The sequence below is a fragment of the Odocoileus virginianus genome, chromosome 9 (genome assembly GCF_023699985.2).
Source record: "Odocoileus virginianus isolate 20LAN1187 ecotype Illinois chromosome 9, Ovbor_1.2, whole genome shotgun sequence".
Taxonomy (NCBI): domain Eukaryota; kingdom Metazoa; phylum Chordata; class Mammalia; order Artiodactyla; family Cervidae; genus Odocoileus; species Odocoileus virginianus.
The window spans coordinates 36,591,708-36,612,854 of record NC_069682.1 but is presented as its reverse complement, the minus strand read 5'-3'; the positions used below and the strand labels follow the sequence as shown (position 1 = coordinate 36,612,854).

At 44.3% G+C, this 21,147-nt stretch overlaps 1 protein-coding gene across 7 annotated transcripts in view; it reads right to left on the bottom strand.

Annotated features, from left to right (window-relative positions):
* Nucleotides 1-21,147, bottom strand: part of CFAP61 (cilia and flagella associated protein 61) — a 238,393-nt gene that overhangs the window by 78,762 nt on the left and 138,484 nt on the right. For 4 of the 7 annotated variants that reach the window (XM_070472210.1, XM_070472212.1, XM_020878437.2 and 1 more), the window contains exon 19: nucleotides 4,181-4,279. The exons of 1 other annotated variant lie outside the window; for it this stretch is intronic. In XM_070472210.1, the coding sequence (XP_070328311.1) occupies nucleotides 4,181-4,279 (99 nt within the window). Of the gene's footprint in view, nucleotides 1-1,200; nucleotides 2,362-4,180; nucleotides 4,280-9,911; nucleotides 10,722-21,147 lie in introns of those variants that run through there. 2 more of the 7 variants (XM_070472213.1, XM_070472215.1) reach the window with 2 other exon arrangements.

The following is a 21,147-nucleotide window of genomic DNA, read 5'->3' as shown; positions in this document are numbered from 1 at the left end:
TCCATGCAACAAAACTTAAAAAACAAGAAAATTTCTTCTAAATAAGAAAAGAAAATAGGGGGATGACCTGTCACAGGGAAATAACAGAGAGTGAGATGAAATTCTTTTTTAAAAAGCCATGTTGGCCATGACTAATTCATTTCAATGTATGACAAAAACCACTGCAATGATGTAAAGTAATTAGCCTCCAACTAATAAAAATAAATGGAAAAAAAAAAAAGCCATGTTGGTACCTTTATAGGAAAACAGTATGTTTAACTGATTTCGTACATTCACGAAGAGACCCATGAAGGACTGTTCCTACTTGGGACATCATCCATTCCTAATAGAGTGGTACTGTCAGCCATCCAAGATGGGGAAAAAATTAAATTTCGTTAACGCACAGGGATTTGTCACATGAGGATCTGCTCAAAGATGACAGTGCTCAGGGGAAATTTGGGAAAGGCTAAGATGAGTGTTATTTGTAATGACAGTCGGCCAGCCGTGTTGATAATTTCAGAATTCATATCTCAGAGCTCAGATCTGAAGCTCTGTCCAGCAGGCCTGGCACTCAGAAACACTGGGGCTTTAGGGAACCTCAGGAAGCATGGAAAATGTGGGATGCTTCCTTTTATAGCCTGTGACCACACAGAATGACATTTCTCAGTTTAGGACATGACTGGGCAGGCGATGCCCATCCGTTTTGGATATTATAAATCATCCTGGACCTCCTTTAATTTACCCATCAGGTAGGTGAAGCTAGATACGGGAGGCTGTAAGTGTTCTGCCTGTAAAATTATTTCCTAAGCAGAGTAAATGAATATTAAGATTCTCACATGGCAGGGACCGTCTCATGGCTTGGAGACCAGAGAAATATCTCCACTAGGGTTCTCTGGGAGGCAAGAGAAGAAACCAAAGAAGGGAGGTCAATGAAACTTCATGTTTCTCAAGTGGGCTTGACCCTGACACAGAAATAATATGAAAAGTTGTCTTCATAGAACATTCTGGAGACAGGTAATGAGGAGGGGAAAAAAAAAAAGTAGAAATGCAGAGTGGCCTGCTGGCTCAAAGTTGCAGTGACCTCAAACCTAGAGATCGGAAGTCTTAGCCTAAGGTCCCACGTGCAAAATTAGGAGCGAGCTCCAGGGGAATATTAATAATTTAAGTGTGGTGAAGACCTGCATTTCGTGGAATTGGAACCCTACAGGATGGGAAATGATCTCAGAGGTTTTCAGGAGGGTTTATTGTGACACTCCCAGAAGAAGGAGCATCGTAATTAACCTTCAGTGGTTCAGAGCTGATCGTCTAGTTAGCAGCTTTCTCCCTCTGCCTGTTCCCCCTTCCTCCCAGTGCCTCCCTTTCTGTTGCATCCCGGGTAAGTCAGCACTTCCACCAGAGGCTGGACAGTGTGGGGGCATGGGGGAAGGGGACAAAACATGGCTCTTCAAAAAATAGTAATGGCAATAATAAATCCAAACACTGGTTATGGAAAAGTTCAGAATTTGTATTGCGTTGGCCAAAAGGTTCATTCAAGTTTTTCCAGGAGCTAGTATGGAAAAATCCGATTGAACTTCTTGGCCAACCCAATATTTAGCATGAGGAATTTGAATAATTAGATTTACAGATGTCAGCGCACTTGCTATTTTTTAACTCCATGATCAGAAAGTTTCCTATATCGTGATCTGAGGACCATTTGAAAGGAAGCATCCTGCTGATGTTTCAATTTGTAGCTTCTGTGGGTTAGGATAACATGTTGGTCCCCATCCAGAAGCATCTTATATGGCTGGGTTATCTAGTCCCTGTCTACACCCTGGTGGAGGGGACTTTGGTAGGTACTTTTTGAAGGTAACCATCATCCATTTGACATAATTTACTGAGCACCTGCTAAGTGTCGAACATCATCCCAGACACTGGGACCCATCAGTGAACAAAAAGGCAAAAAAATTCCGGCCCTTGTGGAGTTTGCAATATAGCTGAAGGATTCAGAATCAACCATTTTAAAGGCAAATTGTATATTTACAAGGATTTCAGTAGTAAGGAAGAGAGCAAAGGAGGAGGACTGGAGTGTCCTGGAGAACTGGTTGCAGACAATTGGGTGGTCAGAATGGGTTTCGTGGAAAAATATAAGTCGCTCATTCATGTCCAACTCCGCAACCCTATGGACTGTAGCCCACCAGGCTCCTCCGTCCATGGAATTCCCCAGATAAGAATACTGGAGTGGGCTGCCATGTCCTTCTCCGGGGATCCTCCAAACCTAGGGATCGAACCTGGGTCTCCTGCAACGCAGGCAGATTCTTTACCATTTGAGCCACGGGGGAGCAAAGACTTCCAAGGTGGGGACTTGCCTCTTGTGTTTGAGAATCATCAAGGAGGCTGGTGAGGCTACAGTGGAGAGAACAAGGGCAAACATAGTAAAAGAGGGGGTTAGAGGTGTCAGCAGAAAAGGACAGGCTTCAGACTGGATGGAGCATCTGGAACTTTCTGTGATGACAGAATCCTTCTGCAGCTGGCCTGTCTGATAGGAGAGCTACAAGCTACATGTGGTTAGTCGGCCACTTGAAAAATGGCTCAAGTAATTGAAGGGCTGAACTTTAATCCCCCTGAACTGTAATTAATTGGAACTTAAGCAGCCACATGTGGCTTGCGGGGGCTGGACAGAGCAGCTCCTGGCCGCTGGTGAGCTGACGTGATCTGATTCACGTTTCTGCAGCCTTTTTCTGGCGACTGGGCCGATAGCATGGATGGGGGGGAAGAACAGGGGCAGAGGCACCAGGTGACCAACTGCCAGCCACACACAGGTCCCTGCAGCATCAGGCCGGCAGAGTCTCACTCTCTATCTGTTCTCTTCTGAAACACACCTGGCCTGGAGACTGACAGGAAACCTTGGCCAGGCCGACTGAATTACATTCCTCGTGAGACAATGATTGGGAACATCGGTATTTCTTGGGAATTGTGTCATTTGGAAAGACAGAAAGTGAGGGAAAGGGTGTGCATGGATTGACTGTCCTCACTCAGCCAGAACTTGGCATTAGACTGATTTTAACCCAAAACTCCAGTGAGGTTGGTTTAGCCAAGCATGATCCACAGTCAAATCCCTCAAAGCGCAGAGAGATGAAGTCCCCTTTGTGGTGGAGGCAGAATCTGAACCCCCATCGACCTGGCTCCAAACCCAGACCCTCTGACGGTGCTCTGATGATGTCCTTACCAAAACCCTGAAGTTTATAGTCTGGTTTTAAAAATACCAGGTCAAAATGAGCCTGGTTCTGCTGGCAAGGTGGCTGCTGATTTTGTCACTGTCTGACAGCAAAATCAGCCTTTTTCACAGAGGAAAGAGGATCCTTCTTCATGGATCTAAAATTAACACCACCACCACCCCCCAACTGAGAACAATTTCCTCCCTCCTTCCTGGAGAAACTGGGACATTGTTTCTAGAGGTAGGGAGCCTAATCATGCCTATACCCACGCTTTGCTCAGGAAATTAAAATGAGTGGAAGCTGAGTGATAATGAAATGGCATTTTCTAGAAAGGATGTTGTCAAAGACTGATTCTGCGGGGACAGAAACATTGATGCTTGCCTTGATCAGCTCCAAACACCTCTGCTTCATCAACCTCGGGTGGTAGAGGGCTGGGTGGGTTTGAGACCCTCTCCCCAGAGAGGCACCCAACCTTTAACTCCCTCCAGCAGGTTGCCTCTTCTGATGCAAATACGGTCACCAAGCTCCCCTGCCCTGGAGTGTCACTCAGAACCTGAGTGTTGGTGGTGTCTGGATCCCAGATGTCTGGAACAGGCCAGCATTGATCCAACCCTGCCATTCACTCTGAACTTGCATCTGCATCTCCTAAAGAGTGTCTGAACCCACAAGAAAAGCCCACCACTTCCCTTTTCTACTGTTTAGCAGAAAAAGGACAGCACATAAATGAGGGCATTTAGGCTTCGGTATGAAAAAGTAAGGGAAGGATAAACTGGGAGTTTGAGATTAACAGATACACACTGCTATATACAAAATAGATAATCAACAAGGACCGACTGTCAGCACAGGGGACTCTACTCAATATTCTGTAATAACCATATGGGAGAAGAATCTAAAAAAGAATGGATATATGTATAAATGGATCACTGTGCTGTAACCTGAAACTAACACGACATTGTAAATCATCTTTATGCTCATATAAAATAAACTTTTAAAAATGAAATTCATACTCATTTGCTAAAAATTTCCTTTGTTCATTGCCCAGAAGTTTTTTTCCTGGGAGTCCGTAGGTTGAAATCAAGGTGAGATTACTGAACTTCAGATGAGAGCTAAGGAGAAAGAAGAAAAAAAAAAAAGGTAAAGCACAATTCTGTGAAAGTTCATTGTAATTCAACTGAACCTTATTTCACATGTCTTCTAATTGTTGCTGCTTTCTTTGACAATAGCAACTCTTTTTGCAAAAACCTTTCAAGAGAACCAACCATTTAAAGGAGAAAGAGGGCGTTGGAACAGCTAATGACATGAACTTCCCAAACTGCCATCCTGTGAAGGCAGAACATTTTTAAAAATTTGCTTTTCAGAGTAAAACAAAATCAAACTGCAAATTAGGAGGAAGCAGGTAGATTTAGTGTAAGTCAAAATTGGGAAGATCTCCCGGAGAAGGGATAGGCTACTCAATCCAGTATTCATGGGCTTCCCTCATGGTTCAGATGGTAAAGAATCCACATCTAATGTGGAAGACCTGGGTTCAATCCCTGGGTAGGGAAGATCCCCTGGTGGAGGGCATGGCAACTCACTCCAGTACTCTTGCCTGGAGAATGCCCATGAACAGAGGAGCCTGGTGGGCTACAGTTCATGGGGTTGCAAAGAGTCAGACATGACTGAGCAACTAAGTGCACACACACACACACACACACACACAAGCAAAGTCTGAGTTTCAGATGACTTCCGAGAAACAGCACGGAACCCTAACCACCACAGTGAAAACTTGCTGAGTGCTTGCATTCAGGGGTTCTGTGAGGCCCTCCCCAAGTCCTTGAAGCAGTACTATTACTACCCTGATTTTATTGTGTGGAATGGAGGCAAAGCAATTCACCCAAGACAGTACACCCAGTAAGTCTGGAGGTAGGATGTGAACCAGGTAGTTTGGCTCCAGCATCTTCTCATCTAACCTTGGTCTCCACTGCCCTGTAAGACCCCAAACTGTGGACAGGGATACAAAGGTCATCTAATTCCCACAGTCAACAATAGATTTATGACTTTCAGATGTTGGTCACTACTCAACTCAGGAGGCCACAGCATCACAGAGGAGAGAATGCTGGAGGATTCCTTTCGAGAGCAAAGCTGCCTTATATTTATTCATATAAGGCTTTCCAGGGCTCAAGGTGCCCTTATGGGCATCGTCATAGAGATTAATCTTCAAGACAATTTCTGCTGGGGGCGGGAGGCAGGTTTGCATTTATCTGTATTTCAGACTGAAGAAAATCAAGGTTGGAAATGGTAGATAATTTCTTCATGGTCAGGAAGGTCAGAAGCAGCTGGGCCAGAAATGAAAACCTTGCCTTCTGACCCCAAGTAGCACCCACTGCATTCACCTAGGTTTCCCGGAGACCAGTGGCCTGGGGGGTGGGGAGCAGTCTACTCAGCACACATGTTAAGTGGGCGCTTCTCAGCGCTCCGTCCCTCTAGGTCTCCCTGAAATATTTACAGCTCTCCTGCTGGGCAGATCTACCCTCCAGGTCAAGTCAGCAACATTTTCTGGGTGAGCTGATCTTCTCCTGGCCTTCAGCAGGACAAGGAAGGTAGTTTTTTCTCCCCTAAAAATCTCTTCTTGGTTCACCCCTCCCCTTATAGCAACCAATGTCAAAAAAGAAACCGTCTCCAAGTTAGAGAAGAACACCTGCCCTCCTCACCCAGGAGGGAACTGGAAAATTTCCAAACGTGGAAATGCTATCAATTTGCTGACAATCTGTTAAGTACCATTAAAAGCTGGAGCCTTTTGGTGAGGGCACACACTGCCGGCAGTGGAATAAACTCAACTGCACCTGACATTTAAAAGTAGCTAAATATTATGAAAGGGTCTGCTCTAAAGTCTCTAGGGATGTGTGTCATTTAAAGGAGAATATTCTTATTTGATACAAAGAAAACCAAGAACATCTATCCTCTAACAATAATAATTTTGAATCCATTCAAATAACATAAAGGTTACAATTAACCCCAACTACTTCAGGCTGCCAGTCTGCAAACACACCAATCATAGGCCTTTGATTTCTTACCATTTAACGGAAAATGCAAATAATAATACGTGTTTATACTCACGTGTGGTCAAAATTTATTTGGACTTTGGAGGCTAAGTGATCAAAATGTGGTTTATGTATATAAATAACATCTATATGCAGGCCTCTTTCACATCTCCGTGTGAATAGGAGGCTTAGTGATTATTCAGCGATATCTTTTACAACAGAAACAATCTCTTTGGCACTGAATAATTTGAACTAACAACATGGACCACTTGTAAAATGACTTTAATTTGCCAAATTACTGCCCTGCATTGCCCTGAATTATGATATTATACAGTTAAAGGTTTCACCAAAAGATTAGAGGAGGGGCATTTTCTTGATTTTTATCTATTTGTTAATTTTTATCTATTTGTATTTACTCCTCTGCTTTAGCTTCAGCCAAATTCCTTCTGTGTTCTTCCCTGTGGCTTCTCTGATTCTTCATCCACTCTTTAGGGTTGCCATTTCACCCTTTCTCATTCTCCTTACTATGCCCTGTCTCATTTTCAAGTGAGAACACCTCCCATGTCATAAGGAAAACAGAAAAGAGCCCCCCACCCTGGCAGGACCTCTCCCCCATTTCCCTTTTTGCCACCTCCACATACTCCAACAAGAGCAATCTTCCTTCCCGCTCCGATTCAGAAGAGAGAGGTCCCCCATTAACCCTGTCTCCTCTTCAAGCTCCCCTCCTGTCTCTCCCAGCAAATTTCTCTTTCAGCTGTACTTAAGAAACCTGAAAGTGACCTGTCTCGGGCTGATGCCATGCCATCAGCAGACCCTGCTTCTCTACTGCTCTTGTGTGCCTTCCATTCCTAAGGTCACCTCAGGTCCAAGGTGGCTCCTGGAGCTCCAGCCATCACATCCACCCTACATCCACACTACAGGCAGAAGGGAGGAGGAATGGGGAGCAAGGGCTGCTCTTTAAGGAGCTTCCCTGAAAGTCTCACGTGGCATGGTCCGCTGACATGGCAGAACTTAGTGACACGGCCTTCTGTAGCAGCAAGGAAGGCTGGGAGATGTGGTTTTTCAAAGAGAAACACACTGGGCTTTCCAAGAACCACACTGCCCAGGGTTCTGTTATCAAGACAAAGTACAGAATAAATACTGGGCAGCAGTTAGAAGTCTCTATGCACTGACTTGTAAAGGAATGGTGGGTGGGAATGAGGGAAGATCCTTATATTATCCAGGGTCCAGGCAGGAAGTGGACAGTCAACTCCACAGGGTTTGACTGAAGAAAAAGGCAGAGATGTGTGCAGGGTTCTGGGGCTCACCCATGGACTAGCAATGGTGAGTAAGGTGCCACTGCTGATGGTAATCCTGAGGAGGGAGGGCTGGAGGACATAGGGATGGCTGGGGCCGTGGAGGAGGCCCCATCCAGGAGCTAACATATAGAACTTTCAATCTGAGATGGCACTGTCTTGAGGTTCTCCTTGAAGACTGCTTTCTTCACCATCTTCTCCTCCATGGCCCATCTACCCTTTGCCAAGCTTCCCAGGCTCCATGCTCAGCCTGGGATTGACCAGGTGATGGAATCGACCACCATGACTTCATCTTACATCTTTAAATTATACTTTTTTTCTGAGCTAGAAATCTAATTTCCAGATGCCCATCAGTCCTAATGTGGCTACTCCACAGGCATACCAAATTCAGTACATGTCTAAACAATGGGATGGGTCTGTGGCCCCCTCCCACTTCTCTCTCAACTTCATCAAAGGCATGGTCAACTGATCACCTTTTAAGTTGGGAACCTGGGGCTCCTACCCTCCCTCTCCTTCCCCACAACTGGTCACCACGTCTAGTTATGTTTGCATTGTCCACATCTCTTGAACACCCAACACCTGCCATTCTCAGGACACACTGCCTTAGCTCACCTTCTTGCCTAGAGAAAACAGTTCCAGGGTTAGTCTCTCTGGCACAAGTATCTCTCCTGTCTATCTTTCTGGGAACTCTTTTTAAATTAAATCCAAGCTTAATTGTTCCTGGCTTAAAGTCCCCTATCTACTCAACACTTTGCTGAATGCAGAGCAGTGTGGCTAAGACCATGGGGTCAGGGGTCAGATTGCCTTACTGGACTCCTGGCTGGAGCACTTTCTAGCTCTTTGGCCTCAGGCAAGCTATTCAACCTCTCTATGGCTCAGTTTCTGGCCTGTGAAATGAAAATAATAAAGCCTCACTCCTCATATGAGGGATGTGAGGATGAGATTAAATAGCACCTATAAAACACTGAGAATATTTCCTGTTACACTGAACATTTTCAATGCATGTTAATTATTTTTATGACCAAAACATTAAGTTCAAATTCATGAGCCTGGTATCTCAGTTCCTATGTTTGGGGCATAACCTTGCCTCCCCACTGTTCTTTGAAAGTCAACTTCTTGCTGGTCCACGAAGTTCCTGACTCTTTCATGCCTTCATATGAAATTACCACCAGCATTTCCATTTAATCTCCAACCTCATATCTTTCTGTGATAACTATCTCTGTCAGCCTGATTTAGAAACATCCAAATATTTAATTTCTTAAATTTATAACTGAGTATCAGATACTCTTAGTCATAATACTCTTAGTTATAGTACTCATAGGTACTCTTAGAATACTCTGAGAGAGTTATAAAATACTCTTAGATATAATACTCTTAGATAGTTACAGTGGCCCAGACAGTAAAGAATCCACCAGTAATGTGGGAGACCTGGGTTCAATTCCCATGTTGGTAAGATCCCCTGGAGAAGGAAATGGCAACGCACTCCAGTATTCTTGCCTGAAGAATCCCATGGACAGAAGAGCCTGGCGGGCTACAGTCCCTGGGGTCACCAAGAGTCAGACACAACTGAGCGACTTTCACAAGAGTATCAATCCACAATCATCATACTGTTTATCATGTACATGTAGATCTTGGCTTTTCTTCAGATGAAATATGGAGATAAAACATTTAAGGCTTTTATTCTTTCAATATTCAAAATTCAATATTATTTCAATATTCAATAATCAAAAAGTTTCTGCACACAGAAGAGGGGGTCACGGGGGCATTTGGGTATGGACATGCATTAGACGAGATGGCAGGAGCAGTGGCACCTCGGAAAAGGCACTATCTTGGGTCTCACACTATCGGCTTTATGTGTGAAAACGAAATGTAGCATCACCATGAGCCCTCCACTCTGAAATCAAAGGTCATCAAGCCGTGGAACCAAAAAAAAAAAGAAAAAAAAGTTCAAGTGAAGTGCTCCGGCCAATGAAACATTAAACAAGTGCACCTGCATTTTCACAGTAGATAATTCCAGTGGGATTTCATGTTGCTGTGGATACAGAGGGAGGAACGGCTCAATGACACTTGTGAGGCAGGGAGGGATTAGAGTATCCAGGGAAATAAGTAAAAGGTATTGCGTTTCGTTCCATGCTTTGGAAGGACAGCTACAGAATTAGGTCTAAACGTTCTTATCCTTCACATAAAGAGGGTCACATTGCCAAGTTATGGTGAACACGATAAAAGAAACACAATGCTTCTCAGGTTGCTTACCCTTCTGGGCAGTAGAAACCTGTCAACCTGCCAGTGAATGTATATTATTTTTTATTTTTATGTTTTTGCTGATTTCCTTGGGGGGGTGCATAATTAGGACAACCAAAGCAAGTAATTTAATTAACTGTTTCCATTAATGGTTTTATTCAAACAAACAGATAATGTGGAGGGAAACCAATTATCCCATATCAATCTAAATGCTACAATTTAATTTACTAAAATCTCTGCTTTCTGAATCACTCAGCACAATGACAAAAATATTTGCCAACTGAACGGTGAATCCCAGCTCGAGATGGATATTTAAGCAAACTGCACATTTGACTAGTCCAAGAATAACTCAGACTTAATCTGGTCTTAATGATACCACGTGATTTCACAAAATGAATAAAATGATGGAATTTCAAAGTTAGGAGTTATGTGGACTTACAATATGAGAGGAAAAATACAGGGAGAAAGCAAATCAAAGAGAATATTTCTTATGAGTAGAGAACCTATTAAGAGAATCTAGCTTTTCTTCTGGAAAATGTTTAACTTCCTTCTGCAATATTTTTTTCTGCTTAGATTACGAAAGAGACTTTTGGACAATGTCCTTGACCACTGACTTCATTTTTGTTGTGTGAGTCAAAATGACACACAGCAGCTGCCTGTGTGGCCACAAAGCTGTCGGTAACGGTATACTCTGACCTCCGGGGGAAAACTGGATGGGTAGAAGCCTGTGATCAATGATCCTAAACCCTTTGAGAAGGGATGCAGTCAGTCTTCACCGAGTGGATGCCGTCTTGCATGTCTCCCCTGCTCCTGGAAGCCCCTGGAGGAACCAGGATGGAGCCCAGAGGAAAGGGCCAAGGAAGAAGTCGCTTAAACCTGCCTTTGTCCAGGCTTGTGTGTGGCGTCAAGGATTTCTTATCAACACTGGATCCACAATTAGGCACAACGTCCTGCCTGGCATGACCTTGGTGACCTGTGGATTCTCCAGGGACCTGGCAGGGGAGAGAGGCTGGTGGTTAGGATAAGGGGAGTTGGGCAGGGGAGATTTGGGGAGCAGGATCTCAGAGGACAAGTTTATGTATCTGTGCATGAAGGTTAAAACATAATCCTTACCAAAAAAAAAAAAGAAAACAAGTGTAATGCTTGAAATGTCCATTGAACAAATGAGAACAAAATTTGGGAGTTCCAACAAAAAGAACAAAATAAAACTGAGTTTTGCTTTATGATTTAGAGGAAGTGATTTAAGATGTTTTCCTCTCTACATACATGAAGTAAAAATGTCATTCCCTTCTCCAGTGGACCACGTTTTGTCAGAACTCTCCACCATGACCCGTCCATCTTGGGTGGCCCTACACGTCATGGCTCATGTTAGACAAGGCTGTGGTTCATGTGATCAGACTGGTTAGTTTTCTGTGATTGTGGTTTTCATTCTGTCTGCCTTCTGATGAAGAAGGATAAGTGGCAAACAAAACACGGTCCACTGGAGAAGGGAATGGCAAACCACTTCAGTATTCTTGTCTTTAGAACCCCATGAACAGTAGAAAAGGCAGAAAGATAGGACACTGAAAGATGAATTCCCCAGGTCACCAGGTGCCCAATAAGCTACTGGAGATCAGTGGAGAAATAACTCCAGAAAGAATGAAGAGATGGAGCCAAATCAAAAACAATACCCAGTTGTGGATATGACTGGTGGTGGAAGTAAAATCCAATGCTGTAAAGAGCAATATTGCATAGGAACCTGGAATCTTAGGTCCATGAATCAAGGCAAATTGGAAATGGTCAAACAAGAGATGGCAAGCGTGAACATCGACATTCTAGGAATCAGTGAACTAAAATGGACTGAAATGGATGAATTTAACTCAGAGGACCATTATATCTACTACGGAGGGCAAAAATCCCTTAGAAGAGATGGAGTAGTCATCATAGTCAACAAAGAGTCCGAAATGCAGTATTTGGATGCAATCTCAAAAATGACAGAATGATCTCTGTTTATTTCCAAGGCAAACCATTCAATATCATGCTAATCCAAGTCTATGCCCTGACCAGTAATGCTGAAGAAGCTGAAGTTTGGGTATGGACATGTGTTAGACGAGATGGCAGGAGCAGTGGCACCTCGGAAAAGGCACTATCTTGGGTCTCACACTATTGGCTTTATGCGTGAAAACAAAATGTAGCATCACCGTGAGCCCTAGGTCTAAAAGACCTACAAGATCTTCTAGAACTAACACCCAAAAAAGATGTCCTTTTCCTTATAGGGGACTGAAATGCAAAAGTAGGAAGTCAAGAAATACCTGGAGTAACAGGCAAATTTGGCCTTGGAGTGAAGAATAAAGCAGGGCAAAGTCTAATAGAGGTTTGCCAAGAAAATGTACTGGTCATATCAAACACCATCATCCAAAAACACAAGAGAAGAGTCTACGCATGGACATCACCAGACGGTCAATACTGAAATCAGATTGATTATATTCCTTGCAGCCAAAGATGGAGAAGCTCTATACAGTCAGCAAAAAGAAGACTGGGAGCTGACTGTGGCTCAGATTATGAACTCCTTATTGCGAAATTCAGACTTAAATTGAAGAAAGTAGGGAAAACCACTAGAACATTCAGGTATGACCTAAATCAAATCCCTTATGATTATACAGCAAAAATGAGAAATAAATTCAAGGGGTTAAATCTGATAGACAGAGTGCCTGAAGAACTATGGAAGGAGGTTCATGACACTGTATAGGAGGCAGTGATCAAGACCATCCCCAAGGGAAGAAATGCAAAGAGGCAACATGGTTGTCTGAGGAAGCCTTACAAATAGCTGTGAAAAGAAGAGAAGCAAAAGGCAAAGGAGAAAAGGGAATATATACCCATTTGAATGTAGAGTTCCAAAGAATAGCAAGGAGAGATAAGAAAGCCTTCCTCAGCAATCAATCAAAGAAATAGAGGAAATCAATAGAATGGGAAAGACTAGAGATTTCTTCAAGAAAATTGGAGATACCAAGGGAACATTTCATGCAAAGATGGGCTCAATAAAGGACAGAAATGGTAAGGACCTAACAGAAGATATTAAGAAGAGGTGGCAACAATACACAGAAGAACTAAAAAAAGATCTTCATGTCCCAGATAACCATGATGGTGTGATCACTCACCTAGAGCCAGACATCCTGGAGTGCGAAGTCAAGTGGGCCTTAGGAAGCATCACTATGAACAAAGCTAGTGGAGGTGGTGGAATTTCAGTTGAGCTATTTCAAATCCTAAAAGATGATGCTGTGAAAGTACTGTACTCAATATGCCAGCAAATTTGGAAAACTCAGCAGTGGCCACAGGACTGGAAAAGGTCAATTTTCATTCCAATCCCAAAGAAAGGCAATGTCAAAGAATGCTCAAACTACCGCACAATTGCACTCATCTCACATGCTAGCAAAGTAATGATCAAAATTCTCCAAGCCAGGCTTCAACAGTACATGAACTGTGAACTTTCAGATGTTCAAACTGGATTTAGAAAAGGCAGAGCAAACAGAGATCAAATTGCCAACATCTGTTGGATCAAAGAAAAAGCAAGAGAATTCCAGAAACCGTCTACTTCTGCTTTATTGACTATGCCAACAACTTTGTTGTGTGGATCACAACAAACTGTGGAAAATTCTTCAAGAGATGGTAATACCAGACCACCTGACCTGCCTCCTGAGAAATCTGTATGCAGGTCAAGAAGCAACAGTTAGAACTGGACATGGAAAAACGGACTGGTTCCAAATCAGGAAAAGAGTATGTCAAAGCTGTATTTTGTCACCCTGCTTATTTAACTTATATGCACAGTACATCATGAGAAATGCTGGGCTGGGTGAAAAACAAGCTGGAATCAAGATTGCTGGGAGAAATATCAATAACCTCAGATATGCAGATGACATCACACTTATGGCAGAAAGCAAAGAGAACTAAAGAGCCACTTGATGAAAGTGAATGAGGAGAGTGAAAAAGTTGGCTTAAAACTCAACATTCAGAAAATGAAGATCATGGCATCTGATCCCATCACTTCATGGCAAATAGATGGGAAAACAATGGAAACAGTGAGAGACTTTATTCTGGGGGGGCTCCAAAATCACTGCAGATGGTGACTGCAGCCATGAAATTAAAAGATGCTTGCTCCTTGGAAGAAAAGTTATGACCAACCTAGGCAGCATATTAAAAAGCAGAGACATTACTTTGCCAACAAAGATCCAACTGGTCAAAGTTATGGTTTTTCCAGTAGTCATGTTGGATGTGAGAGCTGGACTATAAAGAAAGCTGAGTGCTGAAGAATTGATGCTTTTGAACTGTGGTGTTGGAGAAGATTCTTGAGAGTCCCTTGGATAGCAGGGAGATCCAACCAGTCCATCCTAAAGGAAATCAGTCCTGAATATTCATTGGAATGACTGATGCTGAAGCTGAAACTCCAATACTTTGGCCACCTGATGTGAAGAAATGACTCATTGGAAAAGACCCTTCTGCTGGGAAAGATTGAAGGCAGAAGAGAAGGGGATGACAGAGGATGAGATGGTTGGATGGCATCACTGACTCAATGGCCATGAGTTTGAGTAAACTCTGGGAGTTGATGATAGGCAGGGAAGCCTGGCATGCTTCCCGGGGGTTGCAAAGTCCATGGGGTCACAAACAGTCAGACACAACTGAGCGACTGAACTGAACTGAAAAATGCCATACATTTATCCTTTGAGCATGTGCAAGGTATAAATACCAAGATGGCACCTATAAAAGGCAAACTGGAAACACTTCACACACGCGAGGTCACAAAGTATAAGACAGAATCAGAATCATTCCTCAAGACTGGAAAAAACAAGCATTGTGGGAATTCAATAGCAAATGAGAGGTGGCTTCCCTGGTGGTCAAGTGGCTAAAAATCTGCCTGCCAATGTAGGAGACACACGTTCCGTCCCTGGTCTGGGAGGATTCCACATGCCATAGAGCAACTAAGGCTGTGTGCCACAAATACTGAATCCCATGCATGCTAGAGCCTGTGCTCTGCAACAAGAAGCCACCACAATGAGAAGCCCATGTGCCGCAACAAAGAGTAACCCCCACTTGCTACAGCTAGAGAAAGACCATGCAGCAACAAAGACCCAGTGCAGCCAAAAATAAAATAAAAATAAATAAATAAAAAGACTGGGATAGTTTTTTTTTCATTTATTTTTTATTAGTTGGAGGCTAATTACTTTACAATATTGTAGTGTTTTTGTCATACATTGACATGAATCAGCCATGGGTTTACATGTATTCCCCAACCCAATCCCCTCTCCCACCTCCTTCTCCACCTGATCCCTCTGGGTCTTCCCAATGCACCAGCCCCGAGCACTTGTCTCATGCATCCAATCTGGGCTGGTGATCTGTTTCACCCTAGATAATATACATGTTTCGATACTGTTCTCTCGAAACATCCCACCCTCGCCTTCTCCCACAGAGTCCAAAAGTCTGTTCTGCACATCTGTGTCTCCTTTTCTGTTTTGCATATAGGGTTATCGTTACCATGTTTCTAAATTCCATATATATGTGTTAGTATACTGTATTGGTCTTTATCTTTCTGGCTTACTTCACTCTGTATAATGGGCTCCAGTTTCATCCATCTCATTAGAACTGATTCAAATGAATTCTTTTTAATGGCTGAGTAATATTCCATGGTGTATATGTACCACAGCTTCCTCATCCATTCGTCTGCTGATGGGCATCTAGGTTGCTTCCATGTCCTGGCTATTATAAACAGTGCTGTGATGAACATTGGGGTGCACGTGTCTCTTTTAGATCTGGTTTCCTCAGTGTGTATGCCCAGCAGTGGGATTGCTGGGTCATATGACAGTTCTATTTCCAGTTTTTTAAGAAATCTCCACACTGGTCTCCATAGCGGCTGTACTAGTTTGCATTCCCACCAACAGTGTAAGAGGATTCCCTTTTCTCCACACCCTTTCCAGCATTTATTGCTTGTAGACTTTTGGATAGCAGCCATCCTGACTGGCATATAATGGTACCTCATTGTGGTTTTGATTTGCATTTCTCTGATAATGAGTGATGTTGAGCATCTTTTCATGTGTTTGTTAGCCATCTGTATGTCTTCTTTGGAGAAATGTCTGTTTAGTTCTTTGGCCCATTTTTTGATTGGGTCATTTATGAAGGACACTACATAATGATCAAAGGATCAATCCAAGAAGAAGATATAACAATTATAAATATATATACACCCAACATAGGAGCACCGCAATATGTAAGGCAAACGCTAACGAGTATGAAAGAGGAAATTAATAGTAACACAATAATAGTGGGAGACTTTAATACCCCACTCACAACTATGGATAGATCAACTAGACAGAAAATTAACAAGGAAACACAAATTTTAAATGACACAATGGACCAGCTAGACCTAATTGATATCTATAGGACATTTCACCCCAAAACAATCAACTTCACCTTTTCTCAAGTGCACACAGAACCTTCTCCAGAATAGATCACATCCTGGGCCATAAACCTAGCCTTGGTAAATTCAAAAAAACTGAAATCATTCCAGTCATCTTTTCTGACCACAGTGCAGTAAGATTAGATCTCAATTACAGGAAAAAAAATTATTAAAAATTCAAACATATGGAGGCTAAATAACACACTTCTGAATAACCAACAAATCATAGAAGAAATCAAAAAAGAAATAAAAATATGCATAGAAATGAATGAAAATGAAAACACAACAACCCAAAACCTCTGGATGGTTTTTAAAAAGCAAGTGAGATCACTTCCAGGTGGGGAGGGTGAGGAGGGTGCTATGCTTTGGGCATATACTGGAGGTTAGGAAAGCTTTATTGACACAGTCAGGGCAGGTTTCCTCATGCTTGGCAGGTATCTTTTTGGGCCTTCATTCTTAAGGGTGAATAGCTGAAGCATGAAGCTTTGTGAAATGCTTTCTACTGGGTCCAATTCAACACGTAAATACTATGAACCTGGGGCAATGACTTCAGCTATGCAATGTTTAATGATATGTTAATAATGATGCCTGGTAAGCCCCAAAGTAACGATGAGACTTAGAAGTTATATGATTTGTTGAGAATCAGAAAATGTGGTTTGGAAGACACAGCCCATAAAAACAGCTCAATTACAATGAGCAATCAGAGGGGGTGGGGGGGAATAGGTTTCCTTATGGGTAAGACTGCCAAGTTTGAAGAAAAGTCTCCATAAATGGTGATTAAACCTGGCTATGTGTCAAAATTACCTGCTGAGTCTTAAAAATACACATTCCTCGGGTGCACTGCAACTCTGCTGGATTGTTACCCAGGAACAGGGTCTCAGGAAGCTGTCTTTTTATAACTACCACCTAGTCATCCTTACCCAGGAAAGTAGCTTTGATTATAGTTTGGAATTTTTGCAAACTGTTGCTTATACAAAAAGTTGTTGTTTGAGTCATGAAGTCATGTCCGACTCTTTTGCTACCCCATGAACTGTAGCTCACCAGGCTCATCTGTCCATGGGATTTCCCAGGCAAGAGTACTGTAGTGGGTTGCCATTTCCTTCTCCAGGGGATCTTTCCTACCCAGGAACCTTCTTGCCCACTTTGTTCCCACTGAGGTTTCTGGTGGAGCAGAATGCCTGGGTTCTCTCTAGAGCCTCCAGGATGCCTGGGGACAGAGGTGGCAGGAGGTCAGGAAAGCCTCCTGACACAGTTTTCTCTTCTTGCCTCTCTTCCCTCTGCCTTCGTCTAGACCCGTGCACTTCGTTAAAGGGCTGCTGCTGCTGCTAAGTCACTTCAGTCGTGTCCGACTCTGTGCAACCCCGTAGACGGCAGCCCACCAGGCTCCCCCATCCCCGGGATTCTCCAGGCAAGAACACTGGAGTGGGTTGCCATTTCCTTCTCCAATGCATGAAAGTGAAAAGTGAAAGTGAAGTCGCTCAGTCGTGTCCCACTCTTCAAGACCCCATGGACTACAGCCTACCAGACTCCTCCCTCCATGGGATTTTCCAGGCAAGAGTACTGGAGTAGGTTGCCATTGCCTTCTCCGTCGTTAAAGGGCAATGGTATGAATATTAAGAAAAGAGAACACAGACTTCCCTGGTGGTCCAGTGGCTAAGACTCCACGCTCCCAGTGCAGGGGGCTGGGCTCCATCCTTGGTCAGGGAACTAGATGCTGCCTGCCACAACTAAGGCTGGGCACATCCAAATAAATAAATAAGTATTTTTAAAAACAGAAAGAAAGGAGAACAAAGAAAAGGAACCAGGTTAGCAGGGGACCCCCTCACACAAACACACATCCCCTATAAATGGTCCTCCTGCCTCATTGCTTTCCTGCCTTCTCTGCCCAGGGTCACCCCCTGACCATGGCAGCTGGAGGGACAGGATGGAAGCAAAGCCCAAGAGTGACCAGATGGACAAGAACTGGTGGGTAAATACCTGCTTCCGTGAGCACAGAGGGACCGCTCCCAGCTGTGACCCTGCAGGTCCTGGCAGCACTGAGCCTCAGTGTCTACAATGACCCAAAGGCACGTGATCTGGGGGCTTTGCTGGCTTTCCTGCCTGTCCCATCTCATCTGCTCACTCAGGTAGTTCTCAGAGATCACCTCCAAATAAACTACTGGCACCAAATTCTTTGTTTTCAGCATTTGCAGGAATGCAAACCAAGATAGGGGCCGATGTCATCATTTGAAACTTAGCTGACTGTAGAGGCTGGAGGCTGAGCAGGTGACTCTGTTACTGGTCCACATGTGTGGTTTATGTTTCATGCAATCATGGAGAAAGAGCTTCCTGTTTAACATCTTTGACCCCAGAGGCTCAGAGAACCCACAAAATACGGCAATATTTAGCTGATCCCCCAAAAAGGCCTGACATTGCTCAGAGAGGCTGCTTTCCTTTTGCTCTGGGAGCCTCTAAAGTGAGCCACTGGAGATGAGAAAAGATCTCCTGAAGGGAGCAGGAAGGAATGATGTCAGTAAACGAAGATACTTTCATTTAACCTTAGTCACAGGCCACCTCAGAGATACTGTGGATTTGGCTCCAGACCCATAATAAAGCCAATATCTCAATAAAGTGAGTCACCTGTATTTTTTTTTTTTTTTTGGTTTCCCAGTGCACACAAAAGTTATGTTTGCAAAACACTATAGTCTATTCAGTGCGCAATAACATGATGTCTACAAAAACAACGTACTAACTAAAAACTACGTTTTTCCTATAAAATGCAGGACTTCCACAGACTTTCAATTTATAAAAAAAAAATGCAGCATCTGCAAAATGCAGGAAAACCCAGGGATGCCTGTGCGCTTCAATACTAGGATCAGATTAGGAAAGCTGATGGTGACGAGGATGGCTCTGAATCAGTCTTCTGGATGCGGGATGTCCACTCCTTCTGCCTGGGGAGGCACTATCCCCGCCCCTCACCTTCCCTCTCCCCAGGCCATCAGAGGGGGCTCTGTACCAGCCCTCCTCCCCTCTCCCCACACCCCTACCACAGGCCCCATCGTGGTGCCAACGCAGCAAGAGGTGATACGTGACCTGCCCCAGGGATCTCTTGCCTGCTCCGCAGCAGGTGCCACGGCCTGGCTGCCACCCAGCATTTCCGGGGTACCCAGAGGGTGATCGGAGCCAGCACAGGGCCCTCAGTCCCTGGGGCAGAGGCCGGCAGCACACAACAGGACAGCCAGCAACCTGTTCGCTGGGGTTCAGCTCTGAGATCAGCACGTAAGCACTACTTAATGAATCGCCTAATTAGTGACAGGCCACACTGAAGACCTCAGCTGTCCTCAGACAAAGGTGGAGATAAGAAGCCTCATTAAGTTGCAAGCGCTTGGCTGCAGCCGCCAGATCCACAGTTACGCTGGGCGCGGCGTGGTCCTGCACCACCTGATAGCGCGTGTTCCGGGCACCTGGCACAACTGCAGCCTCACAAATGTGCCCTGTAGTTTGAAGCTGTTCTTAGTCACCGTGACATGCCCACAGGGATGTGGGATCAAGGCCCAGGTTGAAAACCAGAAATTTCACCCTGGGGTGAGACGACACGGTAGGAATTTTGACACCTCTTCCTGGGGGCAGGAGTGTAAGATGAGGCAGTGGGGGACCTGGTGCCCACTGGAGCTCCCCAAGAACCAAAGGGCATCTTCCTCCAACCACCCAGAGTTGTGGGGACACCACCCAGGGCCGCTTTCAGTCACTGTCATCTCAGGGTTCATTCATGCGTTTCTCTAGGGCCATTAGAGGCTCCTCGAGAGATTCTTTACATCAGAATTGAATTAGGAAAGATTTTTAAGTAATGGATTAAAAGGAGCTGCTCCATAATTGGGAGTAAATAATATAATACACAAGGCATAGAGACACATGAGCTGAAACAGAATCAAACAGTAACTGCTTCAGCTCAGTGGCTTGATGACAAAGACAGAAGGAAGAAGCTGTTGTGTACAATTCTGGAAGATAAAATATCTATCTGGGACACTGACAGTGGTGGGGCCTGAGGCTCTGTGTTTCTAATAAGCTCTCAGGTGATGCTGATCTCAATGAAGTCCAGACCAAACTTTTGAGTAAAAAGGACATAAAACATAAAATGAGTTCATAGACCCGGTTCTTATCCCACCTCCCTTTTTTGGTAGAGCATGTCCATAATTCTTTCTTAAAACTGATTTTGGAGTACCGTTGTAGAAAGCCCAACATTGTCAAAGCATTGCATTTGGGGAGTTCTGCAGGAACAAGGAGCTGGTAAAAATATGACTGGCTATGAGGAAAGAGGTCCCTTGATTTCTGGAAAGAGCTTTCCAACTTCCTTGCAAAGCTCTGCTTTAGGACATGGCATCTCCCTGACAGATGATGGAAGCTCCCCTCTGGACCTGGCTGTTGATCTGAGAACGGGGAGTTCCCTTCAGACTGAACTCTGACAGAGTTGGTGGAGCTCCTGGTGTCACAGCACCTCAGGGTTGGCAGATGGCTGAGGCCAAGAGCTTTCTGCCAAAAACAAGTGTTTGGGGTTTTAAGCAGAAATACCAGGAAGGATAAGACCAAACAACTACACTGCCCAAGACAACACCTTTCCGTCCCAAAGGGCCAGGCAGACAAACAAACACCACCTATCAATCATGAGAACTACAATTTTAATATAGCTCATGTCCCTCACCTGAATGTCCTGGGCATGATGAAAAACACAGCAAAGGGTCTTAAAAGTTCCCTTTCCCCTCCACTTCACTGCCCTCTATTCCACAGACGAGTGGGGGGTTTTCTACTCTATGCCCCCCACCTCAAGAAAACTCCCTGGCATGCCTGCTGTCCTCCCCCTGCCCAGCCTCCGGTCCCCACTATGGGGGCACACGTCCCGGCAAGGTGGGTGATGGGGAAGGAGGCCAGGATGTGCCTACCAGGTGAGGCCTGGGGGCCTGAACACGTTCCCTCCTCTGCCCCCTGTGGAGTTGCTCGGGCACAGCGCCCTCAGAAGA